Raw genomic sequence first — 24,192 nt, 5'->3', positions numbered from 1 at the left:
TTCTTCTTCAGTTATATTGGCGTTTGGAATAACAACTTGTTGCATGACTGCCACCAACGGCTGGGCGTAGCCTAGAGCATCAGGCGTGGGAAAACATGGAGGCAACAATAACAAAAGATTTGCTGCTGTTTTCTTATGCGAGCATACTAAACAGCACATCAACAGGTGTTTGTTTGTGTTATCTGCAGGACAACGAACGGAAAAGGACACGGATAAGGTGTGGGTTTTTATACATAGGCCTATTTATGAATAATTTGTTTTCATTTATGAAACGTGCGTACGACTTAAAACAGGCGTAGGACGGGTGACGCCGATTCCTACGCAAAGCTCGGCATTTATCAATTTGAACGTGAGCGTAAAAAATCTCACGTACTCGCGGTGCAGCATATAATCAGTTGAACAGGGCAAGAAGAAGTCATCAGTTGATCACTTATCAGCAATGGCAGATCTGGCTCTTTTAGAAGACCTCTATGTGCCGGTCTGCAACATTGTTTTAGCCTTTTGGGGTTCTGCACAACATAGCGCAGGAAAACACGGTGCCATAAATGTAGTGATGGAGCCAGATGACCCGATGCCCAGAGAGCAGTGTCCAGCACAGCCCCAACTGGGGCGAAGGAGACAGGATATTATTCCTCGCTTTTAAAAGGTAGCCTATAGTGTTATGTTTGGCAACGATATTCAATACAGGAAACATGACGATGCACAACATTTTTATTTATTCTTCAGGTTTTTGTTTCTCTTTCAAGTGAACGATTTATGTCTGCCATTGACCGAGTTATTTCGGCTTGTTGTTCCAGCCCCTTTGCTGTCAGGAGACAGGGTCGAGGTGGTGGTCCAGCACGGGGGACGGAGGACACGCGCTCTCCCTCAGCTGTTTCCTCGTTCTGACTCATGAAAAAAAAACACGAGTAAAATAAACGACACTGCATAAACTCCGCTACCATGTGTTTATTTAAATATAAGTACACCTACATGTAGGCCTAAGATATTACAATAGAAGCCTTTATATTACTATTAGGACTATAGAATACATATGTCAAGGATGTATAAATTAAATAAACTTCAGCTGGAGTCCGATTTACTACGGCAACACTGTTGACCGCATCAGTGATCTCTTTCCATTCCGCATTCTTTCTACAGCCTTTAATACCAGTTTTCAGGCTGCCATAAAGTACACACGTTAGTGCAAATGAATCTGAGATATCAGGGTTTCAATCTCCACCTCTGAAAAGTGTCGTTTCTCAGCCGGATTACGTCTCGCCATGTCGTAAATTGTAGGGGTGAGGCCTCAAAACCGAGAATATATTAGGGCGTGATATTTAAATTACGATTGTTTCCAGCCGCTGCATTTATCAATGTACGACCATTCTTACGCTCTGATTGGTGTGATACGAACGTTTCATGAATCCCACGTGAAGCTTGTCGTAAGATGATTTCTGCGCTCATATCTGCACTGGTTTCTACGTTAGGTTGATAAATAAGGGCCACTATGTCTGTGTATGTTTCTTGGCAGAGCCGTTTGTTCATTGAAATATGAAAGGTCAGTTGTCAACAACGCGTCACCAACTGGGAAACTCGGTTAGCGAAATCTAGCCTGAGTTTCCCACCTCTAATTCCCAAAGGAAGTGACGTGAATGCTGACGTTTTCACTCGGAAAAATGTTTTTCCGATGTCTATGAACGCAGCATAAGGCTGAGTGACTGACCTGAGGATCATTGCCAATCAACACACCTGGCAGTCTTTTCCAATCAACCATCCTGCATCAAGACTCCTGGTTTCCTGATGTTCGTCCCCAGATTATTCCTATCAAGTGGTAGAGAACCACGGCCAACTTTTGCACTTAGAATTTAAGTCTATAAAATCTATTTTATGCTTTTGTTTCAAGTAACAGCTTGTTTAAGTTTTTTTGGGGGCTTTTCCCTTTATTACAGCATGACAGTGGATAGACTGGAAAGGGGGGAGAGAGAGATGGGGGTTGACACGCAGCAAAGGACAGCAGGTCGGATTTGAACCCGCAGCACTGCAAATGGACTCAGCCTACATGGGGCGAACGCTCTTACTGGGTGAGCTAGAGGCTGCCCCGGTTTACAAGTCTTTTTGTCACAGTACTCCAACTACTCCGTCTGAAACTGTGTGGACTTAACTTCACCTTGTAAATAAAACACTTACCTTTATTCATCTGTCTGTGGTGATCTGTAACCGCCTGTGAGTCCAACAACAACATATAACTGTAAGGTTAGTAAGAAAGCGATTTACAGGCACATATAAAGTGCTACACAAATGCCAACAAGGCCACAGAATGATTCAGATTCCATCACCAGAGATTGAAACCTAAACCATGATTTACATTGAATTGTAAAGTTTCATTCATTTCTTTTTTTCCCCACTAGGTGTTTGAAAAAATAAAAAAACAGACTAGCAGCCTTTTTTATTTTTTTTAAAGATTACTTTTTGGGGCTTTTCCCTTTGTTTGTTAGTGACAGTAGATAGACAGGAAAGGTGGGAGCGAGAGATGGGGGATGATCAGAGCAAAGGGTTGGATTTGAACACGGACCGCTGCAAAGGACTCAGCCTACATGGGGCGCACTCTCTACTGGGGGAGCTAGAGGTCACCCCCAGGCTAGCAGCCTTAAGGCTGTAGTTGAACAGGATTTGCCTGGTCCAATGACAACACTGTTGCTAGGTGATGAAAAACAATAAGAAATGGGCTTCCTATTGTATAATTTTCAAAAATAGTTAATAATTTTGTGTTTTTTTCTGCATTTTAGTGTGCTAGGTAGGAACAAGGACAATATAAGGCTCTGCTTAATTTTTTAGCAGGCATAATGTTTAAAATGCTCACCACCATAGTGTAGCTTTAGCATGCTAACATTTGCTAATTACACCTAATAATATGAGGCCGTATGGGAATGTCATTTGTTTTGCAGCTATTTGGTCATAAACCAAAGTAGTATGAGTGCTAAATTATAAGTCAGGGTATTACAATTCACCCTGTTGTGCTGGGAACATGAATGTCAATTTATTAGTAATAGTGTTTGATTTCAATTAAAACCTTTTAGTTTTAGTTGTGAGGGTATTATTTAAATTGTGTTCCATATTTAGGCTATTCTCATTATCTGCCCAAGATCATCCTTGTTCACGCTGTTTAAAAGAAAAGAAAAAAAAGCTTTTAAGAAGTCTCAACAGGTAAAAATAAAACACCATGGTATGGCTTACATTTTGTAGGCTACTAGCTAACGCTACCTTGTAGCTAATCTGCAAATTCCTTTATCATTTCAAGTGTTAAATAAATAATAAATAATAAATAATACATTAATAAAAAATGTCATTCATTCTAGCTATATGTCCAGACATGTCCGTCTGAACCAACGATGCGAACCTTCTGGTGTTGTGCTGGATGAAAAGTTAACGTTACTCGTCTGTCAACCATAAATGTAGCTAGCTAGCCTATGTACCACATTTTGTGCCAATTTAATAAATAAATATATAATCTGAAAAGGTAACTTCTATTGCCTCGACATTTTTGAAAACATTAGTATAGCTAACGTTAGAGTGACAGCACAACCATTCTGAAAACCTCGAAATTGTGAATACTAACGTTATCAGTGGGAGTGGCTCGTAAAAACGGTAAACATGAGCTCACTTGAATGCACCAACATTATCACCTTATGAGATATCGCTATGTTACTACTAACGTTACAGCAAATAATTGCCTACTTACACGTCCAGCAGACCTTCAGTGGAGCGGGCCAGGCTGCTTTCTTTGGAGTTAATAACGACATCAACAAGACGACCCTTTTTTAAATGAGGTAGCCCAGGTCACCATGGCAACTCAATACTGCACTACTAACTAATTATTAATAACTTAATACTAAAACTAGACTAATTGTGCTGATGATATCCTGCCATGGGCAAAACAGTTTGCTGTAAAGTGGGTAGTGATAAAGAGCATTAGGTTTTGTCGCCTAGCCTATGTCATGTAGCTAAATGGTGAACTCAAGTGTTCTTAATTCTTAGGTAGCCTACTTATGTTTTACTTGAGTATTTTAATTGTATGCTACTTTACACTTATACTAAATTCCAGAGTACACATTACTTTTTACTCTGCTACATTTATTTGACAGCTGTGTAGTTACTTTGCAGATGAACATTTTAAAAGACTACACACTTTTATTGAAATTATTGAAATATGATGCAAGCAGAAATTCGTGGCAAAACATTTGATAGCATTGACATGTTACATTAGAAAATAATGACTGTAATGAAAATACAGCTAAAAATGACATGACATTTTGAGTATTTCCACTTTTACTTAAGTAAAAAACATCTTTGGTCTTCCACCACTGAACAAAAACACAATAATATGGTTATAATGCAGTTAGGTTGTGTGAAATGAAGCTTAATCAAAGTTCAATTAGGCCGACTTTTCATGCTCTGCACTTTCCATATTTATGCATATGAATGATCCCCATGCTGCCAACTCAATCAGCGCATTGTCACTGTTCACGTCAACCTATCTGATTCCAAGATGTCCTCTGTTAACCCATCATCTTGTTGCTGTCAACAAAACTGTTCATGTCAGAGCTGCTTTCAGCTGTCATTTCAGTGCTGCATTGATGATGCTCCCTCACCTGCCCCCCCTCCTTTCATCTCCAGCGTTCATCAGATCCAGCCCCTCATTGGGATTCAGGGTCCAGGACCGGTGATCTTATTTGATATTCTGCTCCATGTCTCATCCATCCATCCATCCATCCATCCATCCATCCATCCATCCATCCGGAATTAAAGATGTAACTCCAGGAAGAGCTTTCATTGGAAATCAATTAATGGGCAGGTCGTCTATTTCTATTCTGGCTTAATGTAAATCATCATTTAGACTCCTCCTCCCTCTTTAGACAAATAGAATATGTATGACATCATACCAACGATAACTTTTCTCTCACTAGGACTGACCTTTAGTGTAATAACAAGAACATTATTGTTAAAATTACACAGGATTTGATGATGTATAACAAGTTTAGGTACAAGTTAACTAATTGAGATTAGATTAGATCACTAATCTAATCTCAATGAACTCAATAACTGAAGCACAAATTCCAAAAGCAAAATGTGAAACCAGAATGTCACAGATAATATCCTAATTATAATATATCCTTTTATTTTTTTTATCTCTAGCTGCGTTAGGCCATTGTGGACAATGCTCACAAGTCAATCATCATAACTAATCTATAATAGCATTATATAAATGTACATTCCCACCTGTTTTTCCATCATATTATAGTAATGTAGAATTACCGCGATAGAAGATTTTGTTAATATCGCCCTCTCCTATAATCTTGAGTACTTACTGGACACAAACCTGGTTTTCCCTTCAGGCTACTAACCATAGATATAAAACATGACATAACTTGTTTTATATCTATGCTACTAACCTCCTAATGTGGCAGGCATCCCTCCAAGCATTCAGGTGTTTGCAGTTCAACAAATCCTACAATCACTTCAACACCACACGAGGAGGCTTTGGCAGCTCTTTGCTGCCCAACGCAATAAATACTTAAGATCTTCTATGCCAGAGAACATGTCAAAGAACTGATGTCGACCCAACCACTTCTCATGCCTAAAAATAAACTTTTCTCAAATAAGTTTCCACTGTGCAGATAATTGCTGTCGGTGCAAAGCAATTCTTCTTTGGTAAAGGTCACTCGATTCATAACAGCATGAAGAGTGGCCATCGCTCATTAGGAGAGAGTTTCTATCCTATCTAACCTGGCATGAGCCGCACTGTGCTGGCATTTCAGATCAAACACAGTGATCAGGCTCACTGGTTTCACCAACTAATGGGCCAGAAATACCACTGCTGGACCCAACGGCAGGGCGATCTTTGACCAAGACATTTTCTTAGTGTGAACAGAATTGAACGTCAAAGATTTTTTATAAGAATCCCATGAATATATTTCCCAAAGTACAGAGAGATATTTCCACTCGGTTTCCCCTCTTTACCCTTTCTCTCCCCACTAGGGTCTGAGTATTTAATGTGGCAGAGCCACCTTAGTGGGTGCAAATTGCTAATAGGCATGCACTGCTGTGCTTTCCTACTTTGTATGAAGATCCATGAACAGTATTGGAGGGAGAAGGAATGAGAGAGACAGTGACATAGAATTAAACAGTGAGATGCACTGTGTCATACTCCACTGAAATCCACAGCTTAATATCCTGAGCCCAGACACCCCAGAGAGCAGTGTAAAGCAATTATTCAAACACTTGCCATTCATTCAGGCAAAAAGTGCATGCAATTATTGAAGCATACCAAAATGCAGTAAACAAAAAAACATTGTATAAAACATGATTAGCTACTTGCCAAACTAATAATCCTCAAAGAAATAGAAATGTCTTTAGTTCTAGTTTTATCATTCCATAGTTTTTTGTTCTTAAGATGCCATTCCAAGTGCCTGCAGGCAAATTCTTCTGGAGCTGTAGTGCATCTTGGAGCTGCAGCACTGGCACCCTGGAAATAGAGTAGATTTTAGGAGCTTTATGCATACATAAATAATGAGTACCATGGAGCTTTTATTGAGATAGAAACCCGCATGAACATGTCCCCCAGCGCTGTGGCCATAAACACGCTGTCAATGCAAATTCCCCCCCCCGGTGCTGGCCCACTGGCTGACAAAACGTAGAGTGAGGTGTAGCTGCTGTTGTGTTCAATAGGAGGAGCTGTTGACTCACCACACCATGTCACTGATCTTTTTGAGCTTCATCTAGTTAAGATCCAGATATCATGTAGTGATTTATCCAAAACAAATCTGCCAAAACAGCAGCGCACTGCTCTGTGAGAGGCCAGTTTGTCGGAGTGTCCAAACTCTTCAACTGCAAACCTGTTGGTCCATGACCAGTGAGGACAAGCTTAGAAGTGATGCTCCTCTGTGTTCTTCTAATCCACTTTCTGTTGTGATTGTTCATCTTATTATGGACCACATGCGCTGCATACATAGCCAGCACCTTCCCTCACCTGCTTGCTCAAGGGATAATTAAGTAGATGAGGATGCCTTTGAGGAAGCAACATGAGAGGAAAAAGGTAATTAAGGGTATCTCGAGCATCATGATATCACCCCAAAGAATTTAGTTATCTCCTCATGTCGAATTATACCTTTATAAAACGTGATGGATTTACAAACTCATTCTCAGAAATCCCACCCAAAATGACACTACTGCCCTTACATTTAAAAACCAGGCTCAGTGTTTGATAGAAGCTCAACCTCAGCAGATGCCCAAGGACATCATCAAACATCTCTCCCAGTGACTTCACAAGGTGGGACTCATGCTACCGCGTCCTCACTGCTGCTGGGGAGGTAAATCACACACTTCAATGACTTGTTCTTGAATATACCTCAAGTTAAATTAATGAGGAGGCTCCTCACTGCGTCGCCAGCGATGAGAAGACAACAGTGAATGGAGAGCGCCATTCACCAGGGACTGCTGCTGGATTTAATTAGTCTGTGTTTACCTCCTTGTGTGATGCCTGAGAACCTGATGCACAATCACAACGTATGTGCCTGCACACTCACTCACTCACACACAGCTGTTAAAGAGTTAAATTGGGAGTGCCAGCAGTCAATCGGTGCGTAGGAATGGCAACTCAGTTGGGAGGAAACGCTAGACAGAAAGCAGCTTCTGAAAGAAAAGAATGCACCATATTAGTGTTTTTTTTTTATGTCAAGGAGAGCAAGAGAGAAACCTAATGAGTGAGAAGAGAGGCTGGTGTGAGGTGTGCTAGAGTTTGTCGCCAGGGATATTCTGCTGAGATCTGAGAGAAGTCTTACAGCGTGGAGAGGAAGTGTAGTGATGCACAACTCTGGACAGGCAGCATCTCTAATGATCCCAAGTGCGCCATCAAGCAGGCAGAAGCTGAGAAGTATGGAAAGTCTATCAGTAACATCATCATAACTAGAAAATGTCTCATAAAAAGAGAGTGGCAGGCTCTTACACATTGCTATGACTACTGTACATATAAAAAGAAAATGCACCGGATTACGGCACCAGCATTCACACTCTTTCCTAATCACGCTTGACAGAAGCCTACAGACAAAGTGGGTTGGAGGTTACAACAACTCCACTTCCCACGACAGATTTACTTTTAACTAGGGCTGTCAAAATTAACGCGTTAATTTTTGTGTTAATTTTTGCGTTAATTTTTTAATATTTAACTCGTTAAAAAAAATTTACGAAATTAACGCAGCTGTGTTTGTTTACTTCATGTGGCGGCTGAGAAACTTAATACGTCTACATAACAGCAGGCGGCGCTACTCTGTATTGTTGCCCAAGTAATGTAAACCGGCAGCTGATTGGACGAACGCGTCACATGGGTTTGTTTTCTCCGGATATTGAGAGCCAGACTGTCATGGCGGCCGTTCAGAATACGATCTCATATTGTACTAAAATAGTTCACTGAAACATGTTTCTGAAAACATTTTAAGCGAGAAATAGGCCTTGCAGTTGCTGAATCTGTCTTCATTTCAGCTCAACAAAAGGTCATTTTAAAAGATTTTCATCAGATTTTGAGAGACTAGTCACCTCATTCCGCTCGCCATTTCCGGGTGAGTCCCGACTGCCCTTCCGCCGACTGAACTCTCGGCTCGTTGGAGATGAACTGCGCCTCGCCTGTAAAGTAGACGAGAGCAGGCGACAGCAGCCGGGGACGGTGACAAAAATCTGCTCTCAAGTCAGACAGTTTCTAGCTGTTTCAGCAGCCTTCAGCAGGACTAAATAAGCCAAATTGTTGCTGCTGTTGTTCTGAAAGATATTAAACATTCTGAACTTAGCAGAACCTTTCCTTGTTTGTTCTTCATATTTGCAAAGTTAAGTGATTTAGCATTTAAATATCCATTATTACAAGCTTCAGTCTCAATTTAAAAAAGCGATTAATCGCGATTAATTACAGCAAATTGTGCAATTAATTAGTTAATTTTTTTTAATCGATTGACAGCCCTACTTTTAACCCATGAAACCTTATTCCTATTCCAACCAAAGCGGATGGATACATGCATATGAAAGGAAAAGCCTTGTAGGAGCTTGTGGGCAAAACATACTCATTCCCCATTATTAATTCAGGTACAAGGACTAGTACGCTGACAAGTGCATGAACGCTAATTTTTCAAATGCAACACCCGTGGGAGATGACGAGAGCAAATCATGTGTAATAATAAACCTTTGTTTCTCAGAGCGACAAGGGAAGAGAGCACACCGCCAAATAGCCCAGTGGAGGCGCATTAAGAATGCTTGACTGGGCTTTTGGGAGGAACCTCCAGTCCTGGCGGCAAGAGCTCTCTATCTGGCAAAGATGGAAATGAAAACTCCCCTCTGAAGAGTGTTGCATAACAACTTAATATATGGATCCAGGCAAGTAGCACACAACATTTTGTGTACGCACAATGGTAGCAACAACGGCCAACAACTGCCTCCCCAATTAAACATCGTTAACATGATGCCCTAGGTGTGTTTCCCAGTAAAGTGGGATGCTGCTGTGTTATGCCTTTAGCATGGCTGAGAGCCAGGTGCTTTTGAAAGACACAAACGCCCTTATGTAAGGTTCTTAAACCAGCCTTGAGTGCAGCTAGTGCAGCTACTCGAAGAACAAAAACAGGTAGACATCAGAAAAAAAGAATGTCCTTCAAGCAAGAATGGGCACAAACTTGAGATGTATACCACTTTTCTTTGTGCAAGTGCATTTGTGTGTGTCTCTTACGCTTGATTGAACACGTAATGTATGCGGACCATTCACAGGGCGTATGTGCCTCAGAATGTATCTTTTAACTGGCTACACCTGCTCGTACACACACGGCGTAGGATTGTGCGAGTCACAGGCGAGACGAACAGCTTTTGCGCTGGGATTCTTCTTGTTTCTTCAGATTTTTGGAACTGGCACAGCACTGTGAAAATGTCAATTTACTGTCAGCTGTTATCTGAGGAAACAAGAAAAGGTGAGGGAAACAAGAAATAAAAACAGAAACTCTCAAAATGAAACTGCCAATACACGCATTGACAGTGATTAAGTAATTTCCTATATATTGGTAGTTTAATTTAAAATAAATACAGACACTTTATGATCCATTTCTGTGTATAAGGACCACACACACCTCACGTAAAAAACATTAACAGAAGACTTAAGACGTATTTTTACGCTTGTACAGCGGATCTCCACGGAACATACGCACCACTACGCGCTTCTCTGGAGTCCGGTGTAGCCAGTTTCATAGATTATAGTCGGAAGCGTAGTGTTGGAACGTCCGCTCCGCATACATTACGCGTGTAATGTAGCCAGCCCGGTAGGACGGCTAGTGAAGGTTGGCAGGCTTAAAGATGTTTGTGCACTAGAATCTCACCCACACACTTATTTTACAACCAGCCTCTCCGAGCATCAGATATACATATATAAAATGTTAACTCAGACATTTTGATATACTCAAATGTCTTTTTATAATCAAAAATATCATCCAAGCATTTACAGTGTATTACAACAAATGATTCTATGCAACTGTTAACAGCCTTCACATAAAATGAAGAAATATATCCATTTTTGTTCTATTTTACAAACCATGAACAGCAAAATGAAAAGAGAGAGGGAGGCCAAAGGGTTTGGAGGTTTGAAGCGTTCAGCTAGACCCTGATAAGCCTCCTTGGTAAGCCCTGTAGTCCTGGCTCACACTGACACCATACAGAGCCATCTGCGGGCTCAGAAAGCACAATGCCCTGCCCCTGTGGGCAATAACTACATAATAATCCAGTGACAGTAGGAATCGGCGGTCTGTGACTCCTGGAGAGTCGTCGTTATGTCTAAAATTATTTAGCAGACACAGAGTTGAAGCTCATGAAGACTTTGCCACCATGGTTTAGTGTCAACATTCTTGTAACCGCGTTTTTTTTACCTCTCTGCCACATACAGAGTCCCTGAAATGCTCATGTAACATTCTCTCCTGATCGGAGATCTGTGCTCAGTCTTCTGTGTCCTTGTACAGTACAGTCCACCGTCTTTGATATTTGTGGGCTTTATACGGTGTCTTTTGCATCTCTACAGTGTCCCTGTGTTGTGACTGCCTGTCGTCTCTTCAATGTCCCAGAAGTGTCACCGGCAGACTCCTACGTGCTCTTGATGCCCTGAAAGCCACAGAAGTTCCAGCGTTTCTCCAAACTGGCTCCGACACCAGTCAGCTCCTGTCTGAAGGTGCAGGGCAGCCGAGAAAGAAGAGCCTCCACCTCACTGGTGTTGATCTGCAGAAACACACACACACACACACACACACACACACACACACACACACACACACACACACACACACACACACACACACACACACACACACACACACACACACACACACACACACACACACACCATGGTTACAACGAAGTCCATATGCATTAACAGAGACTGCACATAGTCATACACCAAAAGTCATTCTAGATACATCTCCAAGTAACAAATGTATTTGGGAATGCCAATAAAACCTTTGAAAAACACAAACACGACTCTGGTCTACAGGATGTCAGCAGTGACTTGCTGCTGATGCCCTTGCCAAGCAGTGTTGTAATGTAACAAAGTACAAATACTTCACTACTGTACTTAAGTAGAATTTTTACGTATCTGTACTTTACTTAGTTATTTATATTTCTGGAAACTTTTACTCCACTACATTTCCCCTAAGCATCTTAGTTACTCGTTACTACAAAATAAAATTAGAAGAAATTTATTACACTGAAAAAAAGGAAGTTTGGCGAATCATTGCTCCTAAATTGCCAAGATAATGCACGCTCCATTCCAGTTGGTGATGTGATGCCTGTTTGTGGCCAAGCGGCAAAAAACAAAACAAGAACAAACATAGGCAAAAACTAAAGAAGAAGAGGAGGAAGCATAATGACTAATAATGTCATGGAAGCACCTGGTGCAGGCTCTACCGCCATGGTAACAGACGATGAGCACCCCGACGACAGTGGTGATGAAGATAACGTTACACACCTTTGGCCATAAAGTTCATTTGTTCAAGTTTTTTTTTTTTTACTTTTACTTCTAATACTTAAGTACATTTAATATCAGAAAAATGCTATGGATAATTAAGTACTGTTAATATCAGATACTTTAAGACTTTTACTCAAGTAATATTCTAAAAGGAGACTTTAACTTCTACCAAAGTCATTTTCTGGTAAGATACTTGTACTTTTACTCAAGTATTTCTTTCGAGTACTTTATACAAGACTGTTGCCTAGACAACCAATGAGATAACTTTGGACATACATCCACATTTGTTTCTTTTACACAGTCCACACCTCCTCTCTACTCACAACGGCACTCAGAGAATCATAGTGCATGTAAATTTATAGCGTGTGTGTGACGGTATAGCAGCCACCTGACTAAGCGGAATCTGGCTCATACCACTCAGGGTGGGCCGAGGCTCATCGGTCAATTAAAATCCTGAGGTGACACTGCCTAAATCCAATGTACGCGCTGCTGTAGACCACCCACACTGTCTTGCATTAATAACTAGATTGTTTGAGCACCGTGCTGATGTCAGGTTGCATTAAGGTCCATCATGGATATAGGAGTGGTGTGACATCACAGACAATAGAGCCGTGTGTGGAGCTGGTAGATAAGCAGAGAGGATTGGACTTGTTGTCGGAGAGTCTAGTCAGTGATATTGACAAAACTCTGTGGGTTGCTTGATATGTGTAGCGGAGAAGCGATGTAGGAACAACAGATGCACAGGCAAACTCATACGCACGCAGACAGACAAGCGTGGGCGTACGCTCTCACACACACACACACACACACACACACACACACACACACACACACACACACACACACACACACACACACACACACACACACACACACACACACACACACACACACACACACACACATAAACACACAGACACACTAAACAAAAAACCCAAAAGGCATGGGAGAAAAACATCACACTCTATTATTTTCATGTGTGAAAATGAGTCAGAGTGGTGATGGGCATATTCAAAGAGTTGCTACGATGAACAATCATTTCTTGGGGCACCCTTGTAGACACAGAGACAACGTTTTAGAAAAATTAATTCTTCGAAATAATTATCATGTTTAAGAAGTCTGAAATCTAAGGGTTTCAGCCCAGACGTTTAATATATCTTCCAGTGACTGCGACTGTTAAGGGAGCATTGACATCTGCCATTCTTTCTGAAGGTCTTCTTGTCAGGGCGGAGAGCAGAAATGGACATTAATCTTAGTTGTTACCTTTTGGAGGTGACATTGAAAGTTGGCCTATTGAAAAAGCCTTGTGTAAGTGGCAGCGAACAGCCATAATACGTCTGAAATGCCTCCTCAGAAAGATGGGGATAAAATGGCTGTGCTTTGCCAGACAGAGTGGAAACGAAGGGTGGTGTTTGGCTTCAAGAATCAGAATGAAAGATCTAGTTTTAATGTGTTCTGGCATCAAGGGAAATCACACAACTAGTCAGATATGGCTAAACATAAAGCTATGACATTTAGGGATAGAAAAGTGAGAGAAACTATCTCCAAAGTTAAACTTCTTTTCTAAAACAAAGATTCTACTTTCAACCAAACATATATTTAGATAAGTCTAATTGTTTCTGTTGTTTGTGTGACTGCCTAGGTTTGTTGTATGTATTTTTCTCTGTGAATTTTTCCTCTGTTGTACTTAGGTCCAGGGATGGAAATGGATGGGATTCAAATCCAGCCGTGAATCCATTTATTTAATAAGAATTCTTTGTCTAAACACCTTTTCTTGGCTAATGAGGCAGACACACTACAGCTTTTAGTGGCTGTCTAACAAATGTTCAATTCATAGCTTTAGCCTACTATACTTTACCTGCTACTGACTTGAAATACTGAAGGGTAGATTAATGCAAGGTGACCAGCTAGATCATTTCTCAAAGAAATGAATTGCCACTCAGAGCATATTAACCAGAGAACAGCCAAACTTTTCATTTTAGCCGTTACAGAATTACCACTAATTATCTTCAATTGATCTAATCTGCCACAGGTGATGTCTGGCCTAAGTTATATGTTTTCCATTTGTCTGTGCTAATAAGGAAGGTTTGATAAGAAATGTGTTCCCATTTTGCTGAACCCATCCCTACTCAGGCCTCTCTTGCAAAAGAAATCTTTATCTCAATGAGATTACTAAAAAAAGGTACACAAACTACATCTAGCTCCTGATTGTTTAAAATTATACTTCAACATTTCGAGAGAGTTGGATGAGAATCAATACTGCTTTCCAAAATGTCACACTATTCCTTTTAAGTGCTTCTGCCTCTCCTTAAGACGTCTCTCCAAAAGCATCCATTTCTATGGGCTGTAAAAGCATTAAGAAGCACTGGCTGCACTGAGGGGCTGTGTCTTTACTAAACAGCAGGACGCTGGCACACAACAAGCCCATATGTCAGTCCTGTAGGGGGGACTGACACAGTGTCTGTAATCTAGAGTGATGGTGAGGACCGGTTCTGCTAATCTACTCGACAACCCATTCAGCCTTTTTTCCTATGCAACAGTTACTTTGTATGTACTGTATATATGTTGTTGTTGTTTCTGTATTTATTGTTTATTTTATGTTAATGTTTAATATGTTTGCTTGTCTGTTTATATATGCACCTTTCACAAAGGCAAATTCCACATAAGTGTACTTATTGTTGCAATAAAACCTTTTCTGATTCATGCGTTCCTGTTACCTTGGTGTCCAAACGCTGCAGGTAGGAACAGATGTACTCGATGCTGGCTCCAAACGGATGGACGTGCAGGAACGTCGAAATGATCCCTGAGGTAGAACACACAAGTCATGCAAACATTTTAAAGCAGATCCATGTTACATTCTTTCAAATTCCGTCACCTGCCAAATAATGTACTTGCCTTCTCTGACTAAGTCTAACACAAGCTTTGAGTTGCTTCTCCCAGAGTCCCAGTACTGTTACGAGCCTCTCGTATATTGTGGCTCCAGATTAGAGGGAGTATTTAATGACAGCTTTGATGCCGTTGTTTCTCATCAAAGCCATGCTCAAACAAACCATCTGCTATCAGCTCACAGACAGGGCCAGGAAAGAGATAATCCTCCACCTCTGCTTACTAACCACCTATAGAGCATCGAGGGACCAACAGTTGAAACAAACACACACACACACACACACACACAGTGTTAAAGTCAGGAAGCTAACACTAGAGCCACAAGACCACAATCACTTGAGACTTTTAAAGAGGAAATTACTTCAAGGCTTCATTTTTGCCACCTGCAGGAGGTCGGTCGAAACTTGGAACACAAACAACGTGCTAGCCTGGAGCTGCTCCACTGACAATAAATAGGAGACTGACTGGGAGTCTAATGGTCCATTCAGATACAATACCAAGTATAATTTCATGTTGATTTGCATGAAATCACCCACTGGAGTGTTTCGCTGTCTGTGTTTATTTGCCTTAAAAGAGCAAATGAACATGTTCTCTAACTTATAAAAATAAAAAAATAAAAAAGACGTTTGCTGTAACTACATGCTCCCACTCAGTGTGTGTGCCAGAATACGAATGAGTGTCAGAGCTTATACCAAGGCTCAGAAGATGATCATTTAAACACTTAAAAACAGAAACTCAAATAGTTCCCCTTATTTGACACCACATTCCCTCCTTTGTGCCCTCTTTTCTTACAACTTAAATGCAAACTGGGACTATTATATTTGTCTGAATCTAATGGGAATCCCAAGTTTATGATTTTCAGTGTGATACAATTTTGTAGCTCATTTTCAACAGTAGCAGATGAGACGTTACCTTAAATTGCACCAGCCTGAGCAAATTTCTGTTTCAGTATTTCTACAGACTTTGTATGCATCGTGCTTTGTGCTGTATCTGAAAGCACCACAAGAATGTTCGTTTGTGTTTTTACAGCTTTCACACCTGCTGCCAGTTTTCAACAATGCCATGGCCATGGAGTGCCCTGGGCAAAACTGAGCTGTAAACACCTTCTGACTCCTCTTTCCCACCATTCTGTGAATGTTGTATTATCTTAGCCCCTTCAAATACCCATCAAGTACAATGCCTGCAGCTCCAGAAACCAACCAATAACCCTATGCTGGATTACTTCCTGTCCCCAGGTTTGTGGTGTGTCATTTACTTAATGCTACTTTTATTTAACATACATTTATTTAGGATTATGCACCTATCTTGAGGCCTCTATGTACTTAACATGAGGGTGCATGGGGCTGTGTCCAATAATTTTAGCCGTCTGCAACAGATCATCATACAATGATGCCCACTTTATGCAGCAATTGGTCAGGTGTGCAAGTGATTGAAAGTAAGCAGGGTTTGAACCGTACTCGCAAGATTTCTTTGTCCAACTACCTTTGTCACTTTTTGTGTAAACGTAAAACACAATGAATGCCGAGGGGAGATCTGTGTTAGCATGGCAACCACAGAAACCACAGCGAGGTAAACTATACAGGAGCTGGTTTGACTGTTTCTGAGTTCTTTGAATGATACACCTCTTCACCAGAAGATTATTGGAGCAACACAAGCTTCAAAATCTGATTATCTGGTCTGGGACAATAAATAATATTTAGCATAGTTAGCACTATGATCCAACTAATATAGCAATAGCCTGTGGTGTACAGACTGGTAGAATCAAAGGTAGCTGAGAGCGGCAGCGGTGGCGTTGCGCTCTACTGCTGCTTCAAAATGGAGGCTCACTGTCTAAAAGCACCTTCATTCTCTGAGAGTCATGAGGGAGTCAGTGGGGGTCAGCCTTCAGCCAGCAGCTAGAATAGCAGCAGGACCATTTGGAACAGGTATTTAAACACTTCTGCCTTTAGACATGCTCGGATGATTGGATATAGAATGTAGCTCGTTTGAAGCGTACTGAAGCTTTGTAGGTGCTTATTTCATTTTTTTCCAACATCATTTTCAGTTTCATATTGTGCTTCTGTGGTGCATATTCCCAAACAAACGTGCAATTTATCAAATTACTACAAACCAAGTGACGCAATAACAATACACGTGTGTGTGTGTGCTTGCTTGTCTGTAGTTCATACTACTACTGAGTAATTCATAAGTAAAAATACAGCAAATACAAAATTTACGTCTGAGTGGTATTGGCAATGCAAGAGTCAGGTTTGTGTCAGCGTACCAACTAGCAGAGCTTCCCTCTCTGAGCGGACAGGACTCGGGGGGTTCTTCTCTGTAGGACCTTCCTTCTCCTGACTACAGGACACCACTGTAGTTACTGTGGCTTCCTACACACACACACACACACACACACACACACACACACACACACACACACACACACACACACACACACACACACACACACACAACTGAAATGAATCTGCTATGAGAAGTAAACAAGCTTAAATGTAAGCTGATGCATGGCACACAATAAAAAGACAAACACAAATAAGAATGAACACATCAGAAAGTTTTACCACCAACACATTAATACGGAGAGACAATAAGGATGAGGATAATGAGGCAAGGGAGAATATTTTGCCAGCAGCTATATTTCTGACAGAGGGATGAAATGCACGTCACACACACACAGACACAAAAAGAGACGAGTGTAGAAGAACAAATAGAGAGAGAGAGAGAGAGAGAGAGAGAGAGAGAGAGAGAGAGAGAGAGAGAGAGAGACTTGGAAGGGAAATGATCAAGCTGTTTGTTTCAGATCTCTGACAGGTGGCAGAAAAATGGCACAGGAATAACAGAAGAGTTTTTGTTTATTGTCCTACATAGTATTGTGTGTACTATTTCCACTTATGGTGTGGGATGCCTGGTGGCCCTTTTCTGTTTTTAATCTATCTATAACACTCAGTGAGTGTGTGTCAGTGTGTGGGTGTGTGGACATACGCATGTTTACGAGCCATTTTGACTTTATGACTCCTTTATTTCCTAGCCCAGTTGTGTCTGGTTGATTTATTCAATGACAAATGCAGTTGCAGTGAACTGGATTGCCCTGTAATGATCTGTCATGTCACTAGAAGGGGTTAGAGAGGGAAGTCAGATGAGGAAGAAGAAGGATAGGGAAAGAATGAGGACACAAAACAATATCTGGAGAGGAGAAGGGAGGGCTCAACCTTTTTCCACTTACACTGGTTTGATTAGTGCTCTCCTCGCTGCCTCTGTCATCTTGCTTCGACGTCTCCAACTGCGGCACATTAGAAACATAGGAGCAAAAGCCACAGAGAAACAAGCTGAGCGCTAATGTAGACAGACGGGCACAGCATGGTGTGCAAAAACAGACAAATATGGGCATTATTTTTAGAATAATTTCCAGAAATGTGCTGATTTTGAACAAACAAGAAAAGCAGAGACCCTGAACTCCTTATGGATATAATTAACTATTTTCAGTCAAAACTGGCAGAGAACAGTCAGCCATTACATTTGTAACAATGAAAGACTGTGTAAGTTCTCATTTTCTTGGAATATATTAGTGCAGAGATAATTGCTCCATTGTTTGATTAGACCAGTGGTTCTCACTAGACATTTTTTTTTTCTCTTTTCCCTTGAAGTATGCCAATAGCCCTATACAGGGGGCTTGGGTACCCTTTTACTGTCAATAGACAGGATGTCTCTTTGTTCTTTTGCCTTTGTACAGCTATCAAGAGTGGCAGAAGATGGATTTAACCATTTATTATACACTACTCCATCCATTTCACTGCTCACTTGCTAACTCGCTTCTATACCCTTTCATTTGCAACACCTGGTGTTAAAACGGAGTCACGTCAAAGGGAAACTGAGCAATGTCGATGTGCAGTTGGCCTATGGTAGCTGGGAGGTTATTGGTTATTGTGAAAATTGAATACAAAATGTAAAATCAGTGTAGCTACTTCACAATCTTTTCACATACCCCTGTTAACTGTACAAGTACCCTTGGTTGGCAATCACTAGATTATACACATTAACATTACATTTATTGACTTTGATAACCAATTCACTGTTTAAGTGATTTATCAATCAAAAATGCCAAACAGTCTTAATGGTTCCGACTTCATAAATGTAAAACGTGAAGTATTTGCTGCTTTTCTCGGTTTTATAACTTAACAACTTTGGGTTTTGTACTGTTGGACAAAACAAGCAATTTGAAGATGACACCATGGGCTCTGAGAAACTATGATGAGCATTTTTCACCATTTTCTGACAGTTTATAGACTCCACATGAACATCAGTTCACTTGTCAGTGCACCAGCTGTATAACCTCAGCTGTGGCTCTGAAGGGAGCTTTAGAAAGTCTGAGAGAATAACTTTTGAGCTCTAAACATCGACAGCAAGCCTGAATAAAAAAAACTGGGGGTGAGAAGAACATTAAGGACATTTACCAGCCAGGGAGGGTCTGATGAAATAACACTGTTGCGTTGCAATATGGGAAGAGTAGGCTTGAGCATTTTTTGGAGCTTGACTAAGACTAAGACTAAACCTCTGCTGCTTAGAGTTTGACAATGTCTCTTTTAAATGTGCCTCTTGTAATTCCCCCAGCTTTATAGAAATGCAATACTAAATCGCTTGAGCACACCTTAAGTCAGAAAGATAATCAACGTATCAATCAATAATGAAATTAATCACTGGCAGCACTAAAAGACCTACGGAAAAATATGATAAAACATGTTTGTTGTGATCATAATAGCAATAAGGTCAATGGCCTCAACGACCTGCACTGGTGTCAATCCAGTAATGTGTGGTGACAGCTTGGTGACAGCAGCAACTGTGATTGTAGTGAAGGAAAAACTGATGGCACAAAGAGATCTCTTCAACACGACAAATAACCCCACAACAACTGCTAATCTTCAGAGAAACCTACACCCAAAAATTGATTTTTCTTTCTCCCTTTAATGAGACTGCCTCCCATGATTCATGTTTGCCCACATGCAGGAATTTAATTAGCATATTTTCCAGGGCTCACAGCTGTGGCGACACATTTCTAATCAAACTCATCACCATTAAAGCGCTATTGACAACTTTGTCACTCCAGATGAGGTGACGAAAGAGATGTTTTAGCAAATTACGCATTCACCTCTGTGTTATATGAAACCTACAGTCGGCTCGTCCATCTCAAACTGACAACACATGGAGCAGCTCCCCACGTGGATTGAGAGCCTCTCGTTTTCATTATTATCCAATTTAATAGGCGATTGAACCTGAGACCCATTTTAATGACAGCCCTTCCTCTCATTATACCGAGCCAGCAGGAACATTAACAAACATTAGCGCTTGAACACTGGGAATATGGGACAACACCTGAAACATTAGTAAACATGACATGTCTAAGAGAGAAAAATGACTCTTGAAATTTAAAATTGTTTAATAATACTGTAGATCATGGTGCACTGCATTTAGCAATGTACTCTTGTAACAAAACAGCTCGCCTCTTATCAATTTTAGATGTAGTTTTGTTGGGAAAAACATGCCTCAATGTAGGCAACACATTGAATCAATTAACAAAGGGGATGTTGGGAATAATGTTGCAGGAGGGGCTCTAACTGATGATGTGGCCTTCTTGACAGCTCTGAGATGGCACCAGTGGTTTACAACCGCACAATGTCTTCTGCAGGTAATATCTCTCTATGTGGTGATCACAATATTACTGTGTGTACATGTTGATATCAATGTGGTATCTTAGTTACTGCCTCTTGGCACAGTGCTGATGTAGCCCAAAGGACAAAATGTTCAGGAATGAGAATAGATGATTGTGTTGCTGGTGGTCTATGTCAAATGCAATTTCAGCTGCAGACAAATAATGAAACAATTTGACTGTGGTCAACCATGCTCAATATGTTTCTAGTTAGGAAATGAATGGATTTCTACTGGTTCTTTTTATGTGGCTGCAGGAATAACAGAGGAGTGGACAAAATAAGAAAAAAACAAAAACATCCCGAGTGGTAGAGAAGCACACACTTGAAGGGAAATGTACTTAGTTTGTACTGCATGTAATAATGGAGGGATTTTGTAACAAAAAGGTTATTTAGACATTTCAAGATAATGTGAGACTACACATTATTTTCTGTGTGTATTTGACATGTGTTGTAGAATTTGCACTTTTGTAGCACAGAGTGTTAGTTTAGGTATGTTAGTATAAATGTGGATGTATCTATGTCGTTCATGTAGTTATGTGGGAGTGTATAATGTTTTCATGTACCTATGTACACCTATGTATGTATTTATGTGAGGCTCTGTGTGGACTGTATGGCTAAATTTCTTTGGAAAAGGGAAAAAAAAATCACTCACTCACTCTCTCTCTCTCTCTCTCTCTCTCTCTCTCTCTCTCTCTCTCTCTCTCTCTCTCTCTCTCTCTCTCTCTCTCTCTCTCTCTCTCTCTCTCTATCTATCTATCTATCTATCTATCTATCTATCTATCTGAGCAGGTGTAAGCCACTCCTTACTAAAGGACAGGTTTGCATTTGGTCAAGTCCATCTTATGTAAAACATTGACACAGGTCTTGCTTTCTGTACTAATTCCTTCTGGTCATTACAAAATCCCTTCCTAACATAGCCGCAACATGTGATGCACAAAAACCATTTCAAAGTTTATCTTAAGGTAATTTGAGGCTTCAACAGTCCGAGTTAAACAAGTCAAATGGATAATATCTTCCAAACGTAGTCTTTTTTATACATCATTCTCTCTTTGTGTTTTCATAGACAGGGTTTGTGTGCTGAGCTGCAGGGGAAGAACAGTGACACCAAAAGAGAATTTCATACTCAAAAGACAGCAACTTTGGAAGCTACTCCGTTTATTGATCTAATTCAGACTGTTAAAGCCCCATATCAACTTTAGAATGTATTTTTGCACTTACTGTACAGTGGAAGCTCACTTAAAAAGGGAGCTTTTACTGGCTATTGTTAACAGCAGAGATGATTACATAAGGGAAAATCTCAATGTTCATATGGGCTTGAAAATCCTACCCTTTAATTTTAAGTGTTCCCATGGTGGAATAGATAGAAAATGGTAGGGCCTAATGTTGGAAGAGACAGAGGTAGACTCTTTTAAATATTTGCACCTGAAGCAGATTTCCTGTGACTGACTACACCCCTTTACATTTATGAGGACACTGACTGAAATATATGTTGTTTCAAGTCTCTAACCTTCGTTCATTAGTGTCTTTCCCATTTCACCGTACCTGAATTATGAACTAGGAGGAACATCACTACCTGCGATCATGTTTTGATTACTGTCAACTTTGTTGAGTACAAAGTGGAGAGTTTAGTGTGAAATTAACTAGTTACGAAGAAGATAACGATGTACAGGGCTGCAACTAACGATTATTTTCATTATATGACTAATCTGCCGATCATCTTCACAATGAATCGTTAAAAATTAAAACACAAATTGGGAAAAATGCCATTTCTAAGAGTTCAAGGTGATATTATCAAGTTACTTGTTTCAGACCAACACTTCAAAACCTTAATTTATGATCATATATAACAAAGAAAGCACCAAAACATCACATCTGAGACGCTTGAACTTGCAAATGTTTGTTATTTTTGCTTGAAAAATAATTGACATGATTGATTGATCAGAAGAGTTTTCTGCCAACGAACTAATAGATTAATCAACTCAACAGCAATTTCTAAGTTTTTTACACTAATGCAGAAAAAACTTTGAAGGACACTAAAAACTGTGGACAAAAAGATTTACTGTACACAAGGGACCGTAAACAGCCCTCAAAATGATTATTGGTTGAATAGGTTTTCTATGAGATGCATTATTATACCATAACAGAAGCATAATGAAGGGAAATAATTTTACTGAGCCACTTAAAACTTGAAAGCTGCATTATTAACAATGTTGGAGGGAAATCAAAAATAAAAGAGTCGATTATACGATGTGTTAAAAAAAATGGATTAAACTCCCTGGGAGGAAAATGGGAACACCAGAACAATGATTAAAGTTAAATCATCTGTCTCACTACAGTAGGTCCTTTCCCGAAGTGTTGATATCATAAATATGCACCCAAAACAGCTATTTTGGGATATGTGATGAGCTTTGAAAGACGTTTTAAACCAGTTCAAATTATTGAGTCATTCTCTTGACCCAAAATGACACATTACAACTATCACATTCTGTCCTTTTGTTTATTGAGGATTTATTTCTTCAATATCTTTCATGCGTTGAAACTCATTTTGAACTAATTTCTTTGTTATTAAAGTGCAAATTAGATAGTGTTTATGTTTAAGCAAAAAGAGAGTAACCCAGAAATGAACTTTCATATAAAACACAACTAGTAAACATGATAGATTCTTCCTCTTTCTTCATTCTCACGAAACTCAGCTGACAAAAATGTGTTTTCTGTCCAACTAACCTGCATTACGTCTGTGTTCTGCAGGTTCTGGAGTCCTTCCTTCAGATTCTGGACTTGGTTCTTCAGCTGCTGTTTGTCCTCCAAACTCTTCTCCAGCTCTGCCTCCCGCTGTTTTAATTCTTCCCTCATTTTTAACAGTTGCTGCCAAAAAAAAGGGGAGAACAGTAAGCTACTAATGCTACTGTGAACTAACTGTGACAATACTGACCTTTTACACGAACGGCTCTTGAAGCAGTGGAACAATCAGCCATTTATTTTATTATTTTGAGCATTTAATCCCAACTTTGGTAATTACAACTTCAGCTTAATACAAAAAAGCAATTAGACACTGACGTAAATTGTAACTTTAATAAACATTTTCTAAAGAGAAAACTATCATCGTATTATATTTTGTCTTACTCTTATTCTTTTGTATGCAAAGTGGAGCAATTTGCCAAATCCTTTGCTTGTAAAACACTAAAAAATCCCAAATTACATATATAGGAAAAATCTCATGAGAGAATTAACTGTCGTTGGGTTTTTATCCTTGCTTTGTGTGACATGGGTCATTTCGCTTTGATAGCGAAGTTATCTGCTAAACACAGATAAAAAGATTCATCTCCTGCTGTGTTAATTTCAACAAAACGAGAGTCCGTGAGACGCAGGAGGTCTTTACAGCCAGGAATGTTTATCTGCAAAGCTACACATTAAGTGCTTTTGTGTTACATGCACTATAATTCACAAGTGAGGAAACAGGTTGCCAGTACATGCTGACAATTTTCATTGCAATTTGTGTGTCTGTATGATACAACACATGGACCCTGGTAAGGAGAAGTTTCCAATTTCAGTGCCTTCCAATTCATTTAATCCATTGACCTTATCTTTTCATAA

The 24,192-nt window shown here is 40.1% G+C and overlaps 2 protein-coding genes across 7 annotated transcripts in view; both read right to left on the bottom strand.

Moving 5' to 3' along the window:
* wu:fb13g09 (multidrug resistance-associated protein 5) overlaps positions 1-3,766 on the bottom strand; it is a 42,761-nt gene extending 38,995 nt beyond the window's left edge. Inside the window, exons 1-2 of the mRNA XM_028588886.1 lie at positions 3,722-3,766; positions 2,170-2,203 (exon numbers count right to left, since the gene is read on the bottom strand). The gene's annotated coding sequence lies outside the window, so the exon portion shown is untranslated. The remainder of the gene's footprint in view (positions 1-2,169; positions 2,204-3,721) is intronic.
* A 6,682-nt stretch (positions 3,767-10,448) lies between these two features.
* The window catches only part of enox2 (ecto-NOX disulfide-thiol exchanger 2), a 189,522-nt gene continuing 175,778 nt past the window's right edge, over positions 10,449-24,192 (bottom strand). For 5 of the 6 annotated variants that reach the window (XM_028589138.1, XM_028589137.1, XM_028589141.1 and 2 more), the window contains 5 exons: positions 23,323-23,463; positions 18,120-18,176; positions 17,160-17,265; positions 14,728-14,813; positions 10,449-11,265 (listed from right to left, as the gene is read on the bottom strand). In XM_028589138.1, the coding sequence (XP_028444939.1) occupies positions 11,134-11,265; positions 14,728-14,813; positions 17,160-17,265; positions 18,120-18,176; positions 23,323-23,463 (522 nt within the window). In that variant the 3' untranslated portion in view covers positions 10,449-11,133. Of the gene's footprint in view, positions 11,266-14,727; positions 14,814-14,906; positions 15,127-17,159; positions 17,266-18,119; positions 18,177-23,322; positions 23,464-24,192 lie in introns of those variants that run through there. The other variant, XM_028589142.1, reaches the window with a different exon arrangement.

The sequence above is a fragment of the Perca flavescens genome, chromosome 10, assembly GCF_004354835.1.
Source record: "Perca flavescens isolate YP-PL-M2 chromosome 10, PFLA_1.0, whole genome shotgun sequence".
Classification (NCBI taxonomy): Eukaryota; Metazoa; Chordata; class Actinopteri; order Perciformes; family Percidae; genus Perca; species Perca flavescens.
Note: the sequence above shows the minus strand (reverse complement) of the source record. Positions and strands in the feature narration are given on the sequence as shown.